Here is a 19,947-nt window from a genome sequence, read left to right on the forward strand (position 1 = left end):
AGCCAAGATCATGCCACTGTACTCCAGCCTGGGTGACACAGCAAGACTCTCTCACACTCTCACACACACACACACACACAAAGGCCAGGCACAGGGGCTCACGCCTGTAATCCCAGCACTTTGGGAGGCCAAGGTGGGCAGATCACCAGGTCAGGAGATCAAGATCATCCTGGCTAACATAGTGAAACCCCATCTCTACTAAAAATACAAAAAATTAGCTGGGCGTGGTGGTGTGCGCCTATAGTCCCAGCTACAGGCGGCTGAGGCAGCAGAATGGCATGAACCTGGGAGGCGGAGCTTGCAGTGAACCAAGATTACACCACTGCACTCCAGACTGGGCGATAGAGCAAGACTCCCGTCTCAAAAAAAAAAAAAAGAAAAAAGAAAAGAAATATATATTAAGTAAAATTTGCAGACCAGAGAGTCTTTGTTCAAAGAACCACCAGTGCTTAAAGTGTGAAAACTTGTGGTTATGTATCACTTTCACAACATCGTAAAGTAAAAAAATTGTAAGTCAGAGACAATCTGTACTTAGTTATAAATCTAATGAAATATATACAAGATTTATATAAGGACAATTGCAAAACTTTGATGAAAAAACCAAAGAAGATCTAAATAAATAGGTAGTCCATGTTCATGGATATAGAATCTCAATACTGTCAAAAAATCAGTTATTCTCAACTTTATAAATTCAACAGAGTCCCAATCAAAATTCCAGTAAATTATTTTGTGGACAAACTGATTTTGAACTTTCTATGAAGAAACAAAAGACACAGAATAGCCAACCAGATGCAGTGGCTCCCGCCTATAATTCCAGCACTTTGGTAGCAGCCCAAGGCTGGTGGATCATTTGAGGTTAAGAGTTGGATGATCAGCCTGGCTAACACAGTGAAACGTCATCTCTACTAAGAATACAAAAAAATTAGCCAGGCGTGGTGGCACACGCCTGTAATCCCAGCTACTCGGGAGGCTGAGTCAGTAGAATCACTTGAACCTGGGAGACGGAGGTTGCAATGAGCTTGCAGTGAACCAAGATCGTGCCACTGCACTTCAGCCTGGGAAACAGACTGAGGCTCCGTCCAAAAAAACCCCAAAAACGCTACCGTAGGCCAGGCACAGTGGGTCCTGCCTGTAATCCCAACACTTTGGGAAGCCAAAGTGGAAGAATTACTTGAGCCCAGGAATTTGAGATCAGCCTGAGCAATATGGCAAAGTCCATAAATGGACATTTCTCTCTTTTTGTATTTTTTTTTTTTTTTTTTTTTGAGATGAAGTTTCACTCATCACCCAGGCTGGAGTGCAGTGGTGTGATCTCGGCTCACTGCAACCTCTGCCTCTCGGGTTCAAGTGATTCTCTTGCCTCAGCCACCCGAGTAGCTGGGAACACAGATGCCCGCCACCACGCCCGGCTAATTTTTTGTATTTTTAGTAGAGTCAGGGTTTTGCCATGTTGGACAGGTTGGTCTCGAACTCCTGACCTTAGGTGATCTGTCTGCCTTGGCCTCCCAAAGTGCTAGGATTATGCGTGTGAGTCACTGTGCTTGGCCTTTTGTTTGTTTTTGAGACGGAGTCTCACTCTGTTGCCCAGGCTGGAGTGCAGTGGCATGATCTCGGCTCACTGCAAGCTCTGCCTCCCAGGTTCACGCCATTCTCCTGCCTCAGCCTCCCGAGTAGCTGGGACTACAGGCGCCCGCCACCACACTCGGCTAATTTTTTGTATTTTTAGTAGAGATGGGGTTTCACCGTGTTAGCCAGGATGGTCTCAATTTCCTGACCTCGTGATCCTCCCACCTCAGCCTCCCAAAGTGCTGGAATTACAGGCATGAGCCACCGCACCTGGCCTTTTGTTTGTTTGTTTTTGAGACAGAGTCTCGCTCTGTTGCCCAGGCTCAAGTGCAGTGGTGCAATCACAGCTCACTGCAAATCAACCTCCTGGACTTAAGCCATCCTCCCACCTCTGCTTCCCAAGTAGCTGGGACCACAGGCACAAGCTACCAGGCCCTGCTAATGTTTTAATTTTTCTTTTGTAGAGATGAGGTCTCATTACATTGAGCAGGCTGGTTTTGAACTCCTGGCCTCGAGCAATCCTTCTGCCTCAGCCTCCCAAAGGGATGGCATTACAGGTGTGAGCCACCAGGCCTGGTTTAAATATACGTTTTTAAAAATATATATATATATAAATGGCCAAAAAGCATATGAAAAAGTGTTCAATATCACTAACCATTAGAGAAATACAAACCCGGCCGGGCGCGGTGGCTCAAGCCTGTAATCCCAGCACTTTGGGAGGCCGAGATGGGTGGATCACGAGGTCAGGAGATCGAGACCATCCTGGCTAACACAGTGAAACCCCGTCTCTACTAAAAAATACAAAAAAAAAAAAATAGCCGGGCAAGGTGGCGGGCGCCTGTAGTCCCAGCTACTCGGGAGGCTGAGGCAGGAGAATGGCGTGAACCCAGGAGGCAGAGCTTGCAGTGAGCTGAGATCCGGCCAGTGCACTCCAGCCTGGGCGATCGTGCGAGACTCCGTCACAAAAAAAAAAAAAAAAAAAGAGAAATACAAACCCAAACCACAATAAGATATCCCCTGACACCCATTAGGATGCCTATTACATTTTTAAAAATAGCAAGTGTCAGGCCGGGCATGGTGGCTCATGCCTGTAATCCTAGCACTTTGTGAAGCCAAGGTGGGGAGAATCACTTGTGGTCAGGAGTTCGAGACGAGCCTGGCCAACATGGTGAAACCCTCTCTCCACTAAAAATACAAAAATTAGCTGGGCGTGGTGGTGTGCACCTGTAATACCAGCTACTCAGGAGGCTGAGGCAGGAGAATCACTTGAACCCAGGAGGTGGAGGTTGCAGTGAACCGAGATCATGCCACTGCACTCCAGCCTGGGCGACAGAAAGAGACTCTATCTTGAAAAAAAAAAAAAATATATAGCAAGGCTGGGCGCAGTGGCTCACACCTGTAATCTTGACACTTTGGGAAGCCAAAGTGAGTGGATCACGAGGTCAGGAATTCAAGACCAGTGTGGCCAACATACTGAAACTCTGTCTCTACTAAAAATACAAAAATTAGCCAGGTTTGGTGGTGTGTGCCTGTATTCCCAGCTACTGGGGAGGCTGAGGCAGGAGAATCGCACGAACCCAGCAGGCGGAGATTGCAGTGAACCGAGATGGCACCATTGCACTCCAGCCCGGGTGACAGTGTGAGACTTTGTCTCAAAGAAAAAAAGAAAGCAAGTGTTGGTGGGTACGTGAAGTTAGAACCCTTGCACACTGTTGGTGGCATTGTAAAATGGTGCAATTGCTATGGAAAACAGTATGGCAATTCCTCAAAAAATTAAAAGTAGACCTATCATGTGTTCCAGCAACCCCACTTCTGGGTACCTATCCAAAAGAACGGAACGCAGGCCACAAAGAGGTATTTGCACACCCGTGTTCATAGCAGCACTACTCGCAATAGCCAAGAAGTGGAAACAACCCAAGATCTACTGATTGATAAATGGATCAACAAAATGTGGTCTGTGCGTCCTACACAGCCTTCAGAGGCAAGGAAGTCCTACTGCACACAGCAACAACCAGTAACCCCTGACAACGCAGCATTTCATGATGCTCAGAGAAATCAGTCAGCCCCAAAAGAACAGATAGTATATGACTCCGCCTATGTGAGGCATCTAAAGTAGTCCAATTATACACACAGAAAGTGGAACGGCAGTTCCTAAGGGCTGGGAGGTAGGGCAAAGGGGAACGCTGTTTAATGGGTATAGAGTTTCAGTTCTGCAAGATGAGAAAGTGCTCAAATCTGTTTCACAACAGTGTAAATACACCTAACACTACTGAACTGTACACTTAAAAACGGTTAAGATGGTGATTTTTGGCACTTTGGGAGGTCAAGGCGGATCATTTGAGCCCGGGAGTTTGAGACGAGCCTGGGCAACATAGTGAGATCCCTGTCCCTACAAAAAATTAAAAATAAAAAAAGTAGCTGGGTGTGGTGGCCGGTGCTAGTAGTCCCAGCTACTTAGGAGTCTGAGGTGGGAGGACTGTTTGAGCCTTGGAGTTCCAGGCGGTAGCAAGTTTAAAAAAAAGAAGGTAAATTTTATATGTTTTCTTACCATAATTTAAAAAATAGCGATTAGCCCACAAAAGTACACTGCTAAGTGAAAGAAGCCAATCTGAAAAGACTACATACTACATACCATACAATTCCAGCTATATGTCGTTCTGGAAAAGTCCAATGTACGGATAATGAAAAGATCAGCGCTTCGCAGTGATCTGGGAGGAGGGAGGAAGGGATGAATAGGTGGAACCCAGGGGATGTTTAAAGCAGTGAAACTATTCCGTAAAGTGGTTACATCACGTCACACATTTGTCAAAACCCATAGAACATACAACACAGACTGAACCCTCATGTAAACTGTGCGCTTTAGTTAATAATAATGTATCAGGCCGGATATGGTGGCTCAGACCTATAATCCCAGCACTTCGGGAGGCCGAGGCAGGTGGATTACTTGAGGTCAGAAGTTTGAGACCAGCCTAGTCAACATGGTGAAACTCCGTCTCTAAAAATAAAAAAAATTAGGCCAGGCGCAGTGGCTCACACCTGTAATCCCAGCACTTCGGGAGGCCAAGGTGGGCGGATCACCTGAGGTCAGGAGTTCGAGACCAGCCTGACCAACAGGGAGAAACCCTGTCTCTACTAAAAATACAAAATTAGCTGGGTGTGGTGGCACCTGCCTGTAATCCCAGCAACCCGGGAGGGTGAAGCAGGAGAATCGCTTGAACCCTGGAGGTGGAGGTTGAGGTGAGCTGAGATCGTGCCACTCTGCTCCAGCCTGGGCAACAAGAGCGAGACTCTGTCTCAAAACAAAACAAAACAAACAAACAAAAAGTAGCCGGGTGTGGTGGCACGTGCCTGTAGTCCTAACTACACGGGAGGCTGAGGCACGAGAATCACTTGAACCCGGGAGGCGGAGATTGCAGTGAGCTGAGATCACGCCACTGGGCTCCAGCAGTGTAATAATGATGATGATAATAAGAATAATAATAGTTTACCATTGGTTCCTCAATTGAAACAATGTACCACACTCACGCAGGATGTTCGTCACAGACACTAGGGGAAGAAGTAAGGAATATGGAAAATCCTTGTACTACTTGCTCGCTTTTTTTGTAAACTTAAAACTGTTCTAGAAAATAGTCTATCAATTAAAACAACCCAAAAAGAAATGCAGGGGAAAACCAAGTGAATTCCCGCTCCACGGGCAGCCCCTCCCTGGGGGATGAGTAGCCTCCCCACTACTACCAAGCTCGAGGCTAAGTGCTGGACTCTGGGGCCTGGAGGTTGTCATGGGAAACTGCGGGGAAGAACTTAGACCCGGTCGTGGAAGGACAAACAGAGCTTGTGCTGGGAAGGGAAAGGCATTTGAGGAAGGTAAAATAGCATGAGCAAAGAGGTGGAGAAAGGAGCTTGCTGGTGTGTGGTGTTGGGGGAGGAGAGGCCACGTGAGGAGGCAGATAGTGGGAACCAAAGGGGCCGTGGGCACGTGCATGGCTGGCAGAGGTGGGGACATGTCTGGAGAGGGCCTCAAAAGCCAGGTCTCCCTGGTCTGCCTCGGCAGGGCCCCGGTTTTATGCCACTCCTGGCAAAGCCCTGCCAGCTGCAGTTTACCAAGGACCTGCTACGTGCCAGGCGGGCACCAGGTACAGTCCAGGGACTGGCTTTTAACACTCCACTACTCCACAGCCTCGGGTTCAGAGGATGGCGAGAGACAGAGAGAGGAGGATGAGAGACAGAGGACAGAGACCAGAGAGAGAACAGCGAGGGACAGCGAGGGATGAGAGAGGACAGAGAGGGATAGAAACAGAGAACAATGACAGAGTGGGCCAGACAGAGCAACTAGAGATCAAGGACAGAGAGAGGGGACAACAGGAGACAGGCAGGACACAAGGGACAGCAAGCGACAGAGGGTCTAAGGAGATGAAGGGCAGGACATGACATCCAGCAGCCAGGGCTGCTCCTGCCCCACGGAGCTGCAGAGACCGACAGCCTGCATCCCGATGCCAACACCACCACTGACCAGCTATGATGTGGGCAAGCCCCCGAGCCCCCTATGGTTTATTTTTATTTTTATTTTTTTGTTTGAGGTTTTAGTTAGTTTGTTTTGAGATGGGAATCTTGCTCTGTCGCCCAGGCTGGAACACAATGGCGTGATCTTGGCTCACTGCAACTTCTGCCTCCCAGGTTCAAGCGATTCTCCTGCCATAGCCCCCCGAGTGGCTGGGTTACAGGTGCGTGCCACCATGCCTGGCTAATTTTTGTATTTTTAGTAGAGGCGGGGTTTCACTATGTTGGCCAGGTTGGTCTCAAACTCCTGACCTCAGGTGATCCGCCTGCCTTGGCCTCCCAAAGTGCTGGGATTACAGGCATAAGCCACTGTGCCCAGCCAGTTTGGTGTTTTTTTTTTTTTTTTTTTTTAAAGAGACAGGGTCTTGCTTCATCGCCCAGGCTGGAATGAAGTGGTTCAATCCGAGCTCACTTCAGCCTCGAACTCCTGGGCTCAAGCAATCCTCCTGCCTCAGCCTGGGACCACAGGCGTGTGCCACCATGCCTGGCTAATTTTTGCATTTTTTTGTAGACATGGAGTTTCACCATCTTGCCCGGGCTGGTCTTGAACTCCTGGGCTCAAGTGATCCTCCCACCTCGTCCTCCCAAAGTGCTGGGATTACAGGCATGAGCCAGCGCCCGGCCACCCGCCCAGCCCTGTGAACTGTGAGGATGCGGACAGCGCCACCCCTGGGCAGGCTGGGTGCTGGGGCTAAGGGCGGAACTCACAGCATACACTTCACGAGGGCAGCTAGGCCACCGGGTGCAGGAGCTTAACGTGGCGTCAAAACCAGAGTTGAAAGTGAGCACTGAGGCTGCTCTGGCGCACTGGAGAGGAACTGGGCTGCAGAGGCCACGTCCTCCCCCGCTCACCAGGGCTCAACTGTGCCGGGAGTAAGGAGAGCAGCCGGCCGGAATGGGCCATCCGTGAGGAGAGCGCGCCCCCTAGCGGCCTCCTGCCCCTTCTCTCTCTCCGGCCCCTTCACCGCAGTGGGAGGAGCTGAGAGGGAGTAGGAGGGGGCTTTGGTGGTCCCGGGAGGCAGACCTGCTCACACAGCGGCAGGACAGGAGTGGGAACCAGGGGCACGGAGGCTTCCCCGCCAGGAAGGAGATGGGGCGGGGGTGGGGGCACACTCTGGTGGGAAGTCCCATGACCCCTCCACCCCCATCCCCATCAGGCAGCCCGTGGCATACGCAGCTCCAGTGCGGAAACCCAGAGCCAGGTGCCGCAGCAAAGAGGGGCTCAGGCTCGCTCCTGCTGTGGTGTGGGCCCATCCAGCAGCTCCAGCCACAGCTCAGGACAAGCCCTCGCTCTCTGCACACTCATGGGCATCACCGGCTGCCCCACTACAGTCAGGCCACCCCCAACTCCCGGCTCCATACAGCCAGGGTTTCCAGTGTAGGATACCCCACCAGGACCCCAATGTACCCGCTTTACAGCAAAAGGAGGCGGCAGCAGCCCCAGGGCTGAGGTACCCATTGGCCCTAGACTGTGCTGACGGGTGCGGCTTGGAGGCAATGCTGCATCCCCACAGATGGAATTCCTAGGTCCAGGAACCAGGGAAAGGAGCGGGAGTTGTTCCACTAAGCATCACTCCCACGACCCACTTGGGACATGTGTGCTTCTCGTCCCTGCAACTTTAAGCTCTGGGTTTAGTGGGGGAAACACGTCCACTGGGGAAGCAGCAGGAGCTCCTCCATACTGTGGACTCCTCTGACTCTTCCTGCAAGACGCCAGCAAGCAAGCAGAAGAGAGGCCAAGCCAGTGGCCCACGGGGTTGCTGACTGTCCTTCCCTGCACAGCTGTGACGGTAAATGGGGCTCGGACCCCCAGGAGGAGGACCTGGACCACCACACCAGTGACAGAGGGGCAGACAGTTTCTCAAAGAAAGGACATGTCACAGTCCCAAGGCAGCCATCCCTGAGTCCTGCTGAGACTGCCCGGGCCATCCCCTCTGCCCGTCCCCTCCTTCACAGCCAGGGCTCATCCCTCAAGGACCGGCCTTGAGCTCACTCTGCCTGGGAAGCCGTCCCCAGGAGGGTTAGGCCAGAGCATGCATATCAGGTCTCCCCAGAGCTCAGAACCTTATTGGTACCCAGAGCTCACGCCAGTGTCTGGGACTCTCTGCTCAACCACCACCACAAAGGAAAAGCTGATCAAGACTGGGAGAGGGGCTTCCACAAAAGCAGAGTACAGAAAAGAAAGTTAGACTAGGGTCCTTCCAAGTATGCAGAGCCCTGGGGCAGGATGCTCAGGTCTGGTTGGCCTCCTTGCCCTGCTAGCTCCTGTTTGGCTCCATCCCCAGGCCTCTCGGCCATTCTTCATGTGTCTTCAGGCTCGGCACACCTCCAGAAGGGCCCTGACGGGTGCCCTCATTCCCAGCAACCCCGACAGGTCTTCAGAGACCCTTGGCGGTACCCACGGCTGCCTCCCTGGGGAAGCCCTTTGGCCCTGGTCTCAGGGCCCAGGCCGGTCCTGGCTTTCCTCCTCCCACCTCCTCCCCTGCAGGCTCTCCTCATCCCCTCCTAGGGGTAGCACTATGCGGTCAGCACATCAAACAAACAGGACCTTTTCACCTGCAGCTGGATTCTGCTCACAGCCCCTCCAGCCAGACTCCACTGACACCTCCAGGTACCACTGGCAGCTCAACGAGGCTACTGCTACCCTGGAGCAGCTCTGCCCAGAACATTCACATCAGGTGCCCCTCTAGCGCCCCCTCCCTGCCACAGCACGTCCCCTTCCCAGTGACAGGCCTCTCCTACTGCCTCAGGACCACCATGCCTCCCACCCAACCCTTCTCCAACATTTGGCTTCCTCCTCCCAGAGGTCTCCGCCACCCCCGGCAGCGAACAGCTCTCACCTCCCTGCAGGCTGTCCCACATCCCCCTGTAGACGCTGCCCCTCCTGCCACGCACCGCACCGTCCATGCGGTTCCTAATGCAAATCTGCTCTCCTCACTATATCACCTGCCCTACTCTGGCCTTTAACACTTCATTGCCACTGGGCGCAGTGGCTCACGCCTATAATCCAAGCACTTTGGGAGGCCAAGGCGGGCAGATCACGAGGTCAGGAGATCGAGACCACGGTGAAACCCTGTCTCTACTAAAAATACAAAAAATTAGCCGGGCGAGGTGGCAGGCGCCTGTAGTCCCAGCTACCCGGGAGGCAGAGCTTGCAGTGAGCTGAGATCACGCCACTGCACTCCAGCCTGGGCAACAGAGTGAGACTCTGTCTCAAAAAAAAAACAAAAAAAAACCAAAAAAAAACCACTTCATTGCCTTCCCATTACCGCTACGGCAACAGGCACAACCCTTACTCACCACCCAGCACCCGCCTGCCCCGCACCTGCCTGTCCTAGTCCCAGATCCCTGCCTGAGGCCATGTATCCCTGGCCTGTCCAACCAGCTCAAAGCACCACGTCCCTCTTGCAGAGCCCCGGTCACGGATCCTCTTGTCTGTACTGTCCTTGACGGAAGTCACCTCCCTAGCAACTGGGGCCTGGCCCAGTACCTGTGGCCAAACGCTGCCTAACAAGAGTCTCACGGAAAGGCTGGCGGTTAGGACAGACCAGATGGGGTCAGAGGAGGCTGGCTGAGGGTGGGATGTTAGGGCACAAACCAGGGACCAGCATGGGCTCTCATCTGACAGGGGTCCAGGCAAGGTAGGGACTTCCAGATGTAGGTGAGCGGGGGTGTGAGGGGCAGCTAGGGGGCAGGGCACACAAGTAACCATCCTGACCTCAGTGCTCCACTGCCCCCTAAACAACAAGCCTGGAAGGCCCAGCCCAGGAGACCAGCACAGAGCCCCACAAGGGCTCCCCGCCTGCCTGCTTACCTTGCATGCTGTGCCCACCAGGGCTCCGTCCCGGCTCCAGATGGTGCTCTGCACCAGGTCCCCATGGGCCACCAGCTCTGCAGAGAAGCAGTCACAGTTAGGCTCCGGGCAGCGAGGGCACCAGGGAGGTGGGTGGGGGCGGGCCTTGCTGGGGGGAACTCTCAGAGCAAAGGCAGCAGCTACGAGGATCCTTTTCAGCCAAGGGGGTAAGGGCGGCAGCTCCTCCCAGACAGGCTTCCCCTGCACCACAGGCTGCTTCCTTCACCCCACCTTTGTGCAGCTGTACATCACTCAACTACCTTCCAAGGCTCCCTGCTCCTGGCCTGGCTCTCTCATCCCTCCCAGGCTCACTTCCAACATAGCTCCCACCCCATAGGGTCACTCCCACCCTAAGCCTCTACACCTGCCATCTATACTGTCTCCCGCTAGTGTGAGGTATTAAAATACATCTCTACATCCTCTGCAACTCCTGTTCCAGGTTAAATTGTGCTCCCCTAAAAAGATGGTGAAGTCCTAACCCCCATTGCTTTTCGGAGACTTGCTCTGTCACCCAGGCTGGAGTGCAGTGGTGCGATCTTAGCTCACTGCAATCTCTGCCTCCTGGGTTCCAGCAATTCTCCTGCCTCAGCCTCCCAGGTAGCTGGGATTATAGCCACCTGCCACCATGCCCGGCTAATTTTTGTATTTTTAGTAGAGACGAAATTTCACCATGTTGGCCAGGCTGGTCTCAAACTCCTAATGTCAAGTGATCTGCCCACCTCAGCTTCCCAAAGTGCTGGGATCACAAGCATGGGCCACCACACCTGGCCTATTATTATTTTTTGAGACAGCATCTTGCTCCGTCGCCCAGGCTGGAATGCAGTGGTGTTATCATAGCTCACCGCAGCTTTCACCTCCTGGGGTTCAAGTAATCCTCCCACCTCAGTCTCCTGAGTACCTGGGACACAGGTCATGCCACCATGCCTGGCTAATTTTTTAATTTTTTGTAGAGATTGTATCTCACTATGTTGCTCAGGCTAATTCTCAAAATCTTGGGCTCAAGCAATCCTCCCGTTTTGGCCTCCCAAAGTGCTGGGATTACAGGTGTGAGCCATGGCGCCTGTCCAAGGTTTTTTTGTTTTTTGGTTTTTTCTTTTTTTTTTGAGACGGAGTCTTGCTCCTGTCACCCAGGGTGGAGTGCAATGGCAAGATCTAGGCTCACTGCAACCTCCGCCTCCTGGGTTCAAGCAATTCTTCTGCCTCAGCCTCCTGAGTAGCTGGGATTACAGGCACCTGTCACCATGCCCAGTGGCTAAGTTTTTGTCTTTTTAGTAGAGACGAGGGTTCACTATGTTGGCCAGGCTGGTCTCGAACTCCTGACCTTGTGATCCGCCCGCCTCGGCCTCCCAAAGTGCTGGGATTACAGGCATGAACCACCACGCCCAGCCAAAGTTATTTTTTATTTTTATTTTTTTGAGACTGCGTCTCACTGTGTCACCCAGGCTGGAACGCAGTGGCGCAATCTTGGCTCACTGCAACCTCTGCCTCCTGGGTTGGAGCAATGCTCTTGCCTCAGCCTTCTGAGTAGCTGGGATTACAGGTGTGCGCCACCATGCCCAGCTAATTTTTGTATTTTTAGTAGAGACGGGGTTTTGCCATGTTGACCAGGCTGGTCTTGAACTCCTGACCTCAGGTGATCCACCCACCTCGGCCTCCCAGAGTGTTACAGGCATGAGCCACTGCGCCCAGCCGTTATTTTTTTAAATGGAGAAAAACAACAGGAAAATAAAAAATAAAAAAAAACAAAACAGCTAAGAGGATGAAACTGATGGCTACGGAGAGCGAAGAGAGATGGGGTGTTTATTACAGCCTCATAGAATCTTAAAACTTGGCCGGGCGCGGTGGCTCAAGCCTGTAATCCCAGCACTTTGGGAGGCTGAGACGGGCGGATCACGAGGTCAGGAGATCGAGACCATCCTGGCTAACACGGTGAAACCCCGTGTCTACTAAAAAATACAAAAAACTAGCTGGGTGAAGTGCCGGGCACCTGTAGTCCCAGCTACTCAGGAGGCTGAGGCAGGAGAATGGTGTGAACCCGGGAGACGGAGCTTGCAGTGAGCTGAGATCTGGCCACTGCACTCCAGCCTGGGCAACAGGTGAGACTCTGTCTCAAAAAAAAAAAAAAAAAAAGAATCTTAAAACTTTTACACTATGTAAGTGTAAAACTTTGGTATCTGTTTTTACATTTATGTTACTAAACATGCCAACAAAGAAACGGAGTGCTGTCCAGAGTTGGACTGCCCTGGGAAGGGCAGGCCAGGGTGGCCTGTACCTGTCAGAGGCTGCTGCTTGGCTGCATCCCAGACCTTCACAGTGGTGCCTGCTGCGCTCACCAGAACGCCGTCAGAGGTGGGGTGGAACTGCAGCACCTCCACTGGGAGGTCCTCAGGGCCCAGCACCACCCCGGGTGCTGAGGGCAGGGCCTGGCCGGGCCCTGGCAGTCGCCAGAGTTTCACCTGCAGGAAAGACCAAGTCCGTGAGCACAGGGTTGAGGGCCTCACTGCCTTGAGCCAGCTGCCGTGACCCCAGTGAGGTCCTGTGTTGGAACCAGGCTGCTCCAGGAGACCACACCACTGGCCTGTCGATGTGGGGGCGCCCACCTGCCTCAGCTTGCTTGGGCCAGGGGCTGCATACCCCACGTCCGAGAAAGGAGGGAGGGAATCTCAGCTCCAGGACCACAGGGCATGGTCCGAGAGTCGGGGAAGTGGCTCTGCTGTTTCTGGCAGCCTCCCCACCTGCTGTCCTTGGGCTCCAGGTCAGGTCACAGCCACGGCTCCAAGCAAGCCCTGTGGGGCCAGGAATTCAGACCAGCCCTGCAGCCCTGGGGGAGTATGGCAGGGCAGGACTGGAAGGCAGCAGAGCCCTGTGGGGATGGGGGTGGGGCTCAGAAGCCCTGGACATAGAGGACATAGGCTGGACATAGGCTGGGACATAGAGCAGCTCTTCCAACTGGCTCCACTCACCGTCCTGTCGGCCGAGCCTGTGGCCAGGAGGAAGTCATCAAAGGGCGAGAAGTCCAAGTCGGTGACCAGGTCTGTGGGAGAGGAATGGCTGAACCCACCGGAATGTCCTGTTTCCAACCCAGTATGAAGCAAAGCCCAGGGCTTCTGAAGTGACACTTTGTGCGCACACAGAAGCAGGCTGCAAGTCGACAAGGCACCTCTGGACACCATGCGGGGCAAACGCCACAGGCCCCTCCTGTGACATATGTCCCTGAGGGCCCTACTGAGCCAGGGTGGCCAAGGGCTCTGGCATCAGGAGGTTGGCATGAAATGGGCAGGAAGCCCCTTGAATCACCAGGCACATGCAGGAATGCAGCCGCCCAGCCCGACCCCACCTAGGGCAGCACAGCCCGCTGCTCCTTCAGTGGTGGAACGTCCCCAGGAGTCACCTAATAAATTGCTTTTTGGTTAAGCAAGCTGGAGTTGGCTTTAGTTCTTTGCAACCAAAGAACCTGCATGGTGGCCGGGCATGGTGGCTCACGCCTGTAATACCAACACTTTGGGAACCTAAGGCGGGCGGATCACTTGGGCTCAAGAGTTTGAGACCAGCCTGGGCAACATGGTGAAACCCCGTCTCTACAAAAAATATAAAAATTAGTTGGGTGTGGTGGCAGGCGCCTATAGTCCCAGCTACTCAGGAGGCTGAGGCAGGAGAATTGCTTGAACTCAGAAGGCAGAAGTTGGACTGAGTGGAGATCACACCACTGCATTCCAGCCTGGGTGACAGAGCAAGACCTTGTCTCAAAAATTAAATAAATAAGAACTTGAACGGCTCAGCTCCGGAGGTGGGGAGGGGTAGGTGCGGTGCACAAAGTGAGCCAGACACCAGAGGGAAATGCGGTGGGTGGTTGCGAAGGTAGAGACTAGGCATGGAGGGTGGCGGGGGTTCAGGGTGTGAACAGGACGAGAGGCATCACCAGAGCTGGAAGCACAGCGACCACCCGCTGCTATCTGCCTCCTAACAGGGCTGAGCAGGACTGTCTTCCTCCTGGCTGCCAGAGACAGGGAAAAGACGGGACGCACCTTGGGATAGCCTTGGCCTGGAATCCCAGCTGGCAGGACCACAACGGTCCTGGGCCTAAAGCCCACAGAACCCCTGCTGCCCTCACTCTGGGGTGTGCTTCCTGGGTCCTGCAGGGCAAAGTAGGTCCCTGGGCAGGTGAAGCAGCTGGCACAGGTGGGCTGGCATCTCAGGCATGAGACGTGATGACGTAATCAAGTACTCTGAGTGCTCAGCGTGTGCTGGCACCGCAGGTGCCCAAGGGCTGACATGCAGGGACCTCACTGAATCCCCATAAGGATGCAGCAGGTGGTGCTGCGGCAGCATCCCCCACTGGAGGATGAGGACACCAAAACCCAGAGAGGGTGGGTAACTGCTCCAAGTCACACAGCTGAGAGACAGGGCTGGCTTTAGAACCTGCGCTGCTCAGTATGACAGCTGCTACCTCTCCCCACTGGAGCGGGCCCCAGCTGCCACCCCACAGCCTGGACACCAGAAACGCGCCCAGAAGTTGCTCACCCTCCGCCCTGCTGGCCGCTGGGTGCAAGGGCAAGAGTGGCCCTGAGCTGAGAGGCTGAAGGAGCCCCTGAAGGCAGGGCAGCAGCCAAAGCCTCGCCTGGCCATTTCTCCCCACACCAGCACCTCTGAGGCAGAAGGGCACCTGGTGCCTCTAGGGCAGGTTCCAGGGCTGCTGGAGCTCAGCTTCCCATGAGCAATTTCCCGGGAGGGCTGCTCATGCAGGCGAGGCTCTGAACAGCTGCAGCCACAATGAGGCTCCAGACTTGCCTACAAAACCCTGGTCCAGCTTCTATTTGGAGAGTCCTAGTAGCAGAGGGCTCACCACCTTGCAAGCATCACCAGCTTGGGGTAGCTCCCTCATGGGTAAGAAGCATCAAAAAATCAAACATGAAGCCAGGCACATTGGTTCACGCCTGTAATCTCAGCACTTTGGGAGGCCAAGGTGCGAGGATCACTTGAGGCTAGGAGTTCAAGACCAGCCTGGGCAACACAGCAAAACCCAATCTCCACAAAACATAAAGAAATCAGCTGGGCATGGTGGTGTGTGTGCCTATAGTCCCGGCTACCAGGGAGGCTGAGATAGAGGATCCCTTGAGCCCAGTAGTTTGAGACTGCAGTGAGCTATGATTGCACCAACACACTCCAGCTGGGCGACAGAGAGAGACCCTGTCTCTAAGAAAACAGACAAACCCAAACACAGGCTCCTATAGACCTGGGTTCTGATTCTGGCCCTGCCATAACAATGGGTAAGCTCCTAACCTTGCAGGAGTCTCAGTTTTCATAGCTATAAAATGGGTTGTTTTAAAACCTACTTCAAAGAGATTTGAGATTAGGTGAGAACAGACTTGTTATACGAGCTGCCACACAGATGTATCTCTAAAACAACATGCTACATGAAAGATGCCAGATTCCAAAGACCATGTATTGTGTGATTCCGTTTACGTGAGATGTGCAGAAAAGGCTGCTCTATAGAGGAAAGGCTGGTAAACAGCTGCAAAGGGCAAGGTAGTTAAGTATTCTAGGATTTCAGGGCTCAACAGTCTCAGTCACAACTCAACTCTGCAGTTGTTGCAAGAAAGCAGCCACAGACTATACATCAATGAATGGGCGTGGCAGTGTTCCAATAAAACTGTTTACAAAAACAGGCAGCCAGCTGGATCTGGCCCTGACAGCAGTTTGCAGACCTCTGCTACAGAGGCAGGAAGCAGATCAGCTGTTGCCTGAGGCTGTGGTGTCTGAGGTAGAAATGGATTAACTGCAAAGGGGCACTGGGGATCTTTTGGGGATGACGGAAACGTTCTAAAACTGGACGGCAGTGCGCGTGACTCAGTCTTTTAATAAGAATCATCAGGCTCTTGGCCAGGTGCGGTGGCTCACACCTGTAATCCCAGCACTTTGGGAGGCCGAGGCGGGCGGATCACGAGGTCAGGAGATCAAGACCATCCTGGCTGACACGGTGAAACCGTCTCTACTAAAAATACAAAAAAAAATTAGCCGGGCATGGTGGCGGGCACCTGTAGTCCCAGCTACTCGGGAGGCTAAGGCAGGAGAATGGCATGAATCCAGAGGCGGAGCTTGCAGTGAGCAGAGATGGCACCACCGCACTCCAGCCTGGGCGACAGAGTGAGACTCCATCTCAAAAAAAAAAAAAAATCATCATCTGGCTCTTTACTTAAAAGAGGTAATCTGACTGGGCTCCAACACTTTGAGAGGCCAAGGTGGGAGGTGGGAAGATAGCTTGAGGCCAGGAGTTCAAGACCAGGCTGGGCAACACAACAAGACCCCATTTTACAAAAAATTTTTAAAAATTAGCTGGAGGGGTGGTGACATATGCCTGTGGTCCTGATAACTTGGGAGGCTGAGGTGGGAGGATTGCTTGACCCCAGGAGGTCAAGGCTGCAGTGAGCCATGATTATGCTACTGCACTCCAGCCTGAGTGACAGAGCAAGACCCTGTCACAAAAACAAACAAAAAACAGGTAATGTTGGCTGGGCATGGTGGATCACACCTGCAATGCCAGTACTTTGGGAGGCTCACTTGGGAGGACTGCTTGAGCCCACGAGTTTGAGAACAGCCTGGGCAATACAGCAAGACCTTGTCTCTATATACATTTTAAAAGTTAAAAAAAAAAGTTTGGATGAGAAAACTCAGCTAATATACTTAGTACAGAGAGCACTCTCCATAAATCTTTACTGTTGTTATTAACCACCATCATTATCATCATTAGAATCCCCCCACGGCCCTGCATATCCAGCCTGAGGACCAGGCATCAACTGCCTTCCCTCACCCGAAGGCCTCCCAACAAGCAGCCAGGAATGCAGGCCAGAGAGACTGGGCCCGCGGCCGCTGCAGCTGGACAGGGAGAGGTGAGGCCAGCTGGGCCGCTCTGCCTCCATCTGAGGCGAGCAAACTGTTCCCTCAAGGCAGGCAGTCTGCCAGGCAGGCTGCTGGGCGCCCCCAGAAGCAGCTGCGGGACACAAAAGGTCTCTTTGTGACAGCCCATCTCCACCCCTGCAGCCCAGCACAGCCACCTCCTTGGAGGGCCCCGAGCAGCTGGGCTGGGGAGGATGCCTGCTGGAGAGGGGGCTCCAGGAGAAGACGGAGGCTCAGATCCATCCAGTGTGGAGTTCTCGGCAGGGACAGAGAGCCAGCATCAGCCTGGAGTGGCCACTGCACACCCCGCTCCATCCAGCTCACAACCGGAGCACACAGCTTCCATCCTCTCTGCCCAGGCCGGAATGCTACAACCAGGGCCCCACCAGTTCTTTTTTTTGTTTTTTTTTGAGACGGAGTCTCGCTCTGTCGCCCGGGCTGGAGTGCAGTGGCACCATCTCGGCTCGCTGCAAGCTCTGCCTCCCGGGTTCACGCCATTCTCCTGCCTCAGCCTCCCAAGTAGCTGGGACTACAGGCACCCGCCACCTCGCCCGGCTAGTTTTTTGTATTTTTTAGTAGAGACGGGGTTTCACCGTGTTAGCCAGGATGGTCTCGATCTCCTGACCTCGTGATCCGCCTGTCTCGGCCTCCCAAAGTGCTGGGATTACAGGCTTGAGGCACCGCGCCTGGCGAGCCCTACTATTTCTGAGAGAGTGCACAGACAGGGTGACAGGAGGGACCTGGCAAGCCATGGGGCGGTGGGGCCAGGTGAGGATGAATTTCTGGCGCTGGAGAGGGAGGTGCAAGTTTCAGGCTGCACCCACTAGTTAGATACCCACTCACCTGAATGGCAGCCCAGGTGGTCCACGCGTCGCTTGTCTTCTCCTTGGCCTTGCAGAGGCACAATGCCCAGTACACCTGTTAAACAAACACGGGGGCTCTGACTTCAGGCCCTATCTGAAGGAGGACCACCGACCTCCTTGCCCAGGGCTCCCAGAGGAGATGAAACCCAGCAGCTCAGCTTCAGACCTTCCCAGAGCCTCCACTAATCACAAGATCATATCCTCTGCATATAGCAATGGCCTATGGGTAGGTTCTGGCCCCATGCATGAGCCATCCGTGCCTCGGATGGATACAGAAGACAGTAGGCGAGAGGTCCTCTCTTTTTCACATGGGTCATACAAAAGGGGCTGGGCGCTTTCGTATGGGGTTTGTGGCTACCATCTGCCACTTTTCCCACCTTTTCTTGAGGAAGAAGCCAACACCCAAGGTGGCAGAGTTGAGAGACCCAGAGAGGTCAGGGCCAACAGTACATGTGAGCCTTTGGGTACCAATCTGCCTGAAGCCCCTGACCTCTTAGTTAGGTTAAAATGTTATCCAGTTTTTGCTTAAGCCAGCTTGAGGGTCTGAGTTACCAGTATCAATCAAGAGAGTGCCAACCAAAACATGGGATTTTCAAACCTTTGTGTTCCTACTGTCCCCAGCCATCCAGGGCCTGAAGATGAGGAGCAGGGAGCACAGGGGGACAGCTGGAAATACAAGCATCAGTCCCCTCCCAGCCCTCCTGGCCATGCTCTTGCATGTGGTTTGTACACACACAAGCCCTAATCAAAAGTAATCCGATTACTGTGCTTGGACCAGTTTGTAGGGGTCTAAAGCCTGGCATGGGGCTCACCTCTGAGCTCCCCAAGGCAGTTCTGTTCCAAGTCTCCAACCAAACCAAGTCTGCCCCTGCTCCCCACCCCATCTATGGTGACGATGACCAAATACGTGAGCAAATCTCCACACTCATGGCCACTCCCTACCTGGATGGTCGGAGTTGAACGCGATCAAGCTGCAGCTTGATTTGATGTGGTTCCTGCATGAAGGGGCGGTTCCTGCTCGAATGTCACTGATCCAGGCCTGAAAACCAAGAGTAAAGAAGCATGTGATGAGAGACAGGGTTCCACTTCCATACATGCCTAAAGCAAGGGGTGGGGCATAATCCGGGGAACTCTAGTTCAAAGCTGTACCATTCAAGATGCATTCTTTTATTTACTTTTTCTTTTCTTTTTGAGACAGTCTCACTCTGTTGCCCAGGCTAGAGTGCAGTGGCGCAATCTCGGATCACTGCAATCTCTTCAAGTGATTCTCCTGCCTCAGCCTCCTGAGTAGCTGGGATTACAGGTGCCTGCTACCAAGCCCAGCTAATTTTTGTATTTTTAGTAGAAATGGGGTTTCATTATGTTGGCCAGGCTGGTCTCGAACTCCTGGCCTCAAGTGATCTGCCCGTCTCGGTCTCCCAAAGTGCTGGGATTACAGGCATGAGCCACCACACTCAGCCGTGATGTATTACTTCAGATCGGGTCCCCACTCACGAAGTCCCTTAGAAAATACAAAATGTGAGCCGGGCGCGGTGGCTCAAGCCTGTAATCCCAGCACTTTGGGAGGCCGAGGCGGGCGGATCACAAGGTCAGGAGATCGAGACCATGGTGAAACCCCGTCTCTACTAAAAATAGAAAAAATTAGCCGGGCGCAGTGGCGAGCGCCTGTAGTCCCAGCTACTCGGGAGGCTGAGGCAGGAGAATGACGTGAACCCGGGAGGCGGAGCTTGCAGTGAGCCGAGATTGCGCCACTGCACTCCAGCCTGGGCGACAGAGCGAGACTCCGTCTCAAAAAAAAAAAAAAAAAAAAGAAAATACAAAATGTGGGCAAGGCGCAGTGGGTCATGCCTGTAATCCCAGCACTTTGGGAGGCTGAGGTGGGAAGATCACCCTGAGGTCAGGAGTTTGAGACCAGCCTGGCTAACATGGCGAAACCCTATCTCTACTAAAAATACAAAAATTAGCCAGGCATGGTGGGGGGGGCACTGACAATTCCAGCTACTCAGGAGGTTGAAGCAGGAGAATCGCTTGAACCCAGGAGGCAGAAGTTGCAGTGAGCTGAGATCATGCCACTGTACTCCAGCCTGGGCAACAGAGCGAGACTCCGTCTCAGGAAAAAAAAAAAGAAAGAAAGAAAAAGAAAAGGCAAAATGTGGCCAGGCCTCCTCCAAGTACCAGGAGAAAAACACCCAAGCTCAGGGAAGGGAACCACCA

The 19,947-nt window shown here is 53.3% G+C and overlaps 1 protein-coding gene across 1 annotated transcript in view; it reads right to left on the reverse strand.

The window, feature by feature from the left end:
* Positions 1 to 19,947, reverse strand: part of CORO7 (coronin 7) — a 68,654-nt gene that overhangs the window by 46,038 nt on the left and 2,669 nt on the right. Inside the window, exons 2-6 of the mRNA XM_007984243.3 lie at positions 18,676 to 18,772; positions 17,714 to 17,788; positions 12,940 to 13,010; positions 12,249 to 12,432; positions 9,938 to 10,014 (exon numbers count right to left, since the gene is read on the reverse strand). Of these exons, the coding sequence (XP_007982434.2) occupies positions 9,938 to 10,014; positions 12,249 to 12,432; positions 12,940 to 13,010; positions 17,714 to 17,788; positions 18,676 to 18,772 (504 nt within the window). The remainder of the gene's footprint in view (positions 1 to 9,937; positions 10,015 to 12,248; positions 12,433 to 12,939; positions 13,011 to 17,713; positions 17,789 to 18,675; positions 18,773 to 19,947) is intronic.

This window comes from Chlorocebus sabaeus, chromosome 5 (genome assembly GCF_047675955.1).
Source record: "Chlorocebus sabaeus isolate Y175 chromosome 5, mChlSab1.0.hap1, whole genome shotgun sequence".
In the NCBI taxonomy this organism is placed as follows: domain Eukaryota; kingdom Metazoa; phylum Chordata; class Mammalia; order Primates; family Cercopithecidae; genus Chlorocebus; species Chlorocebus sabaeus.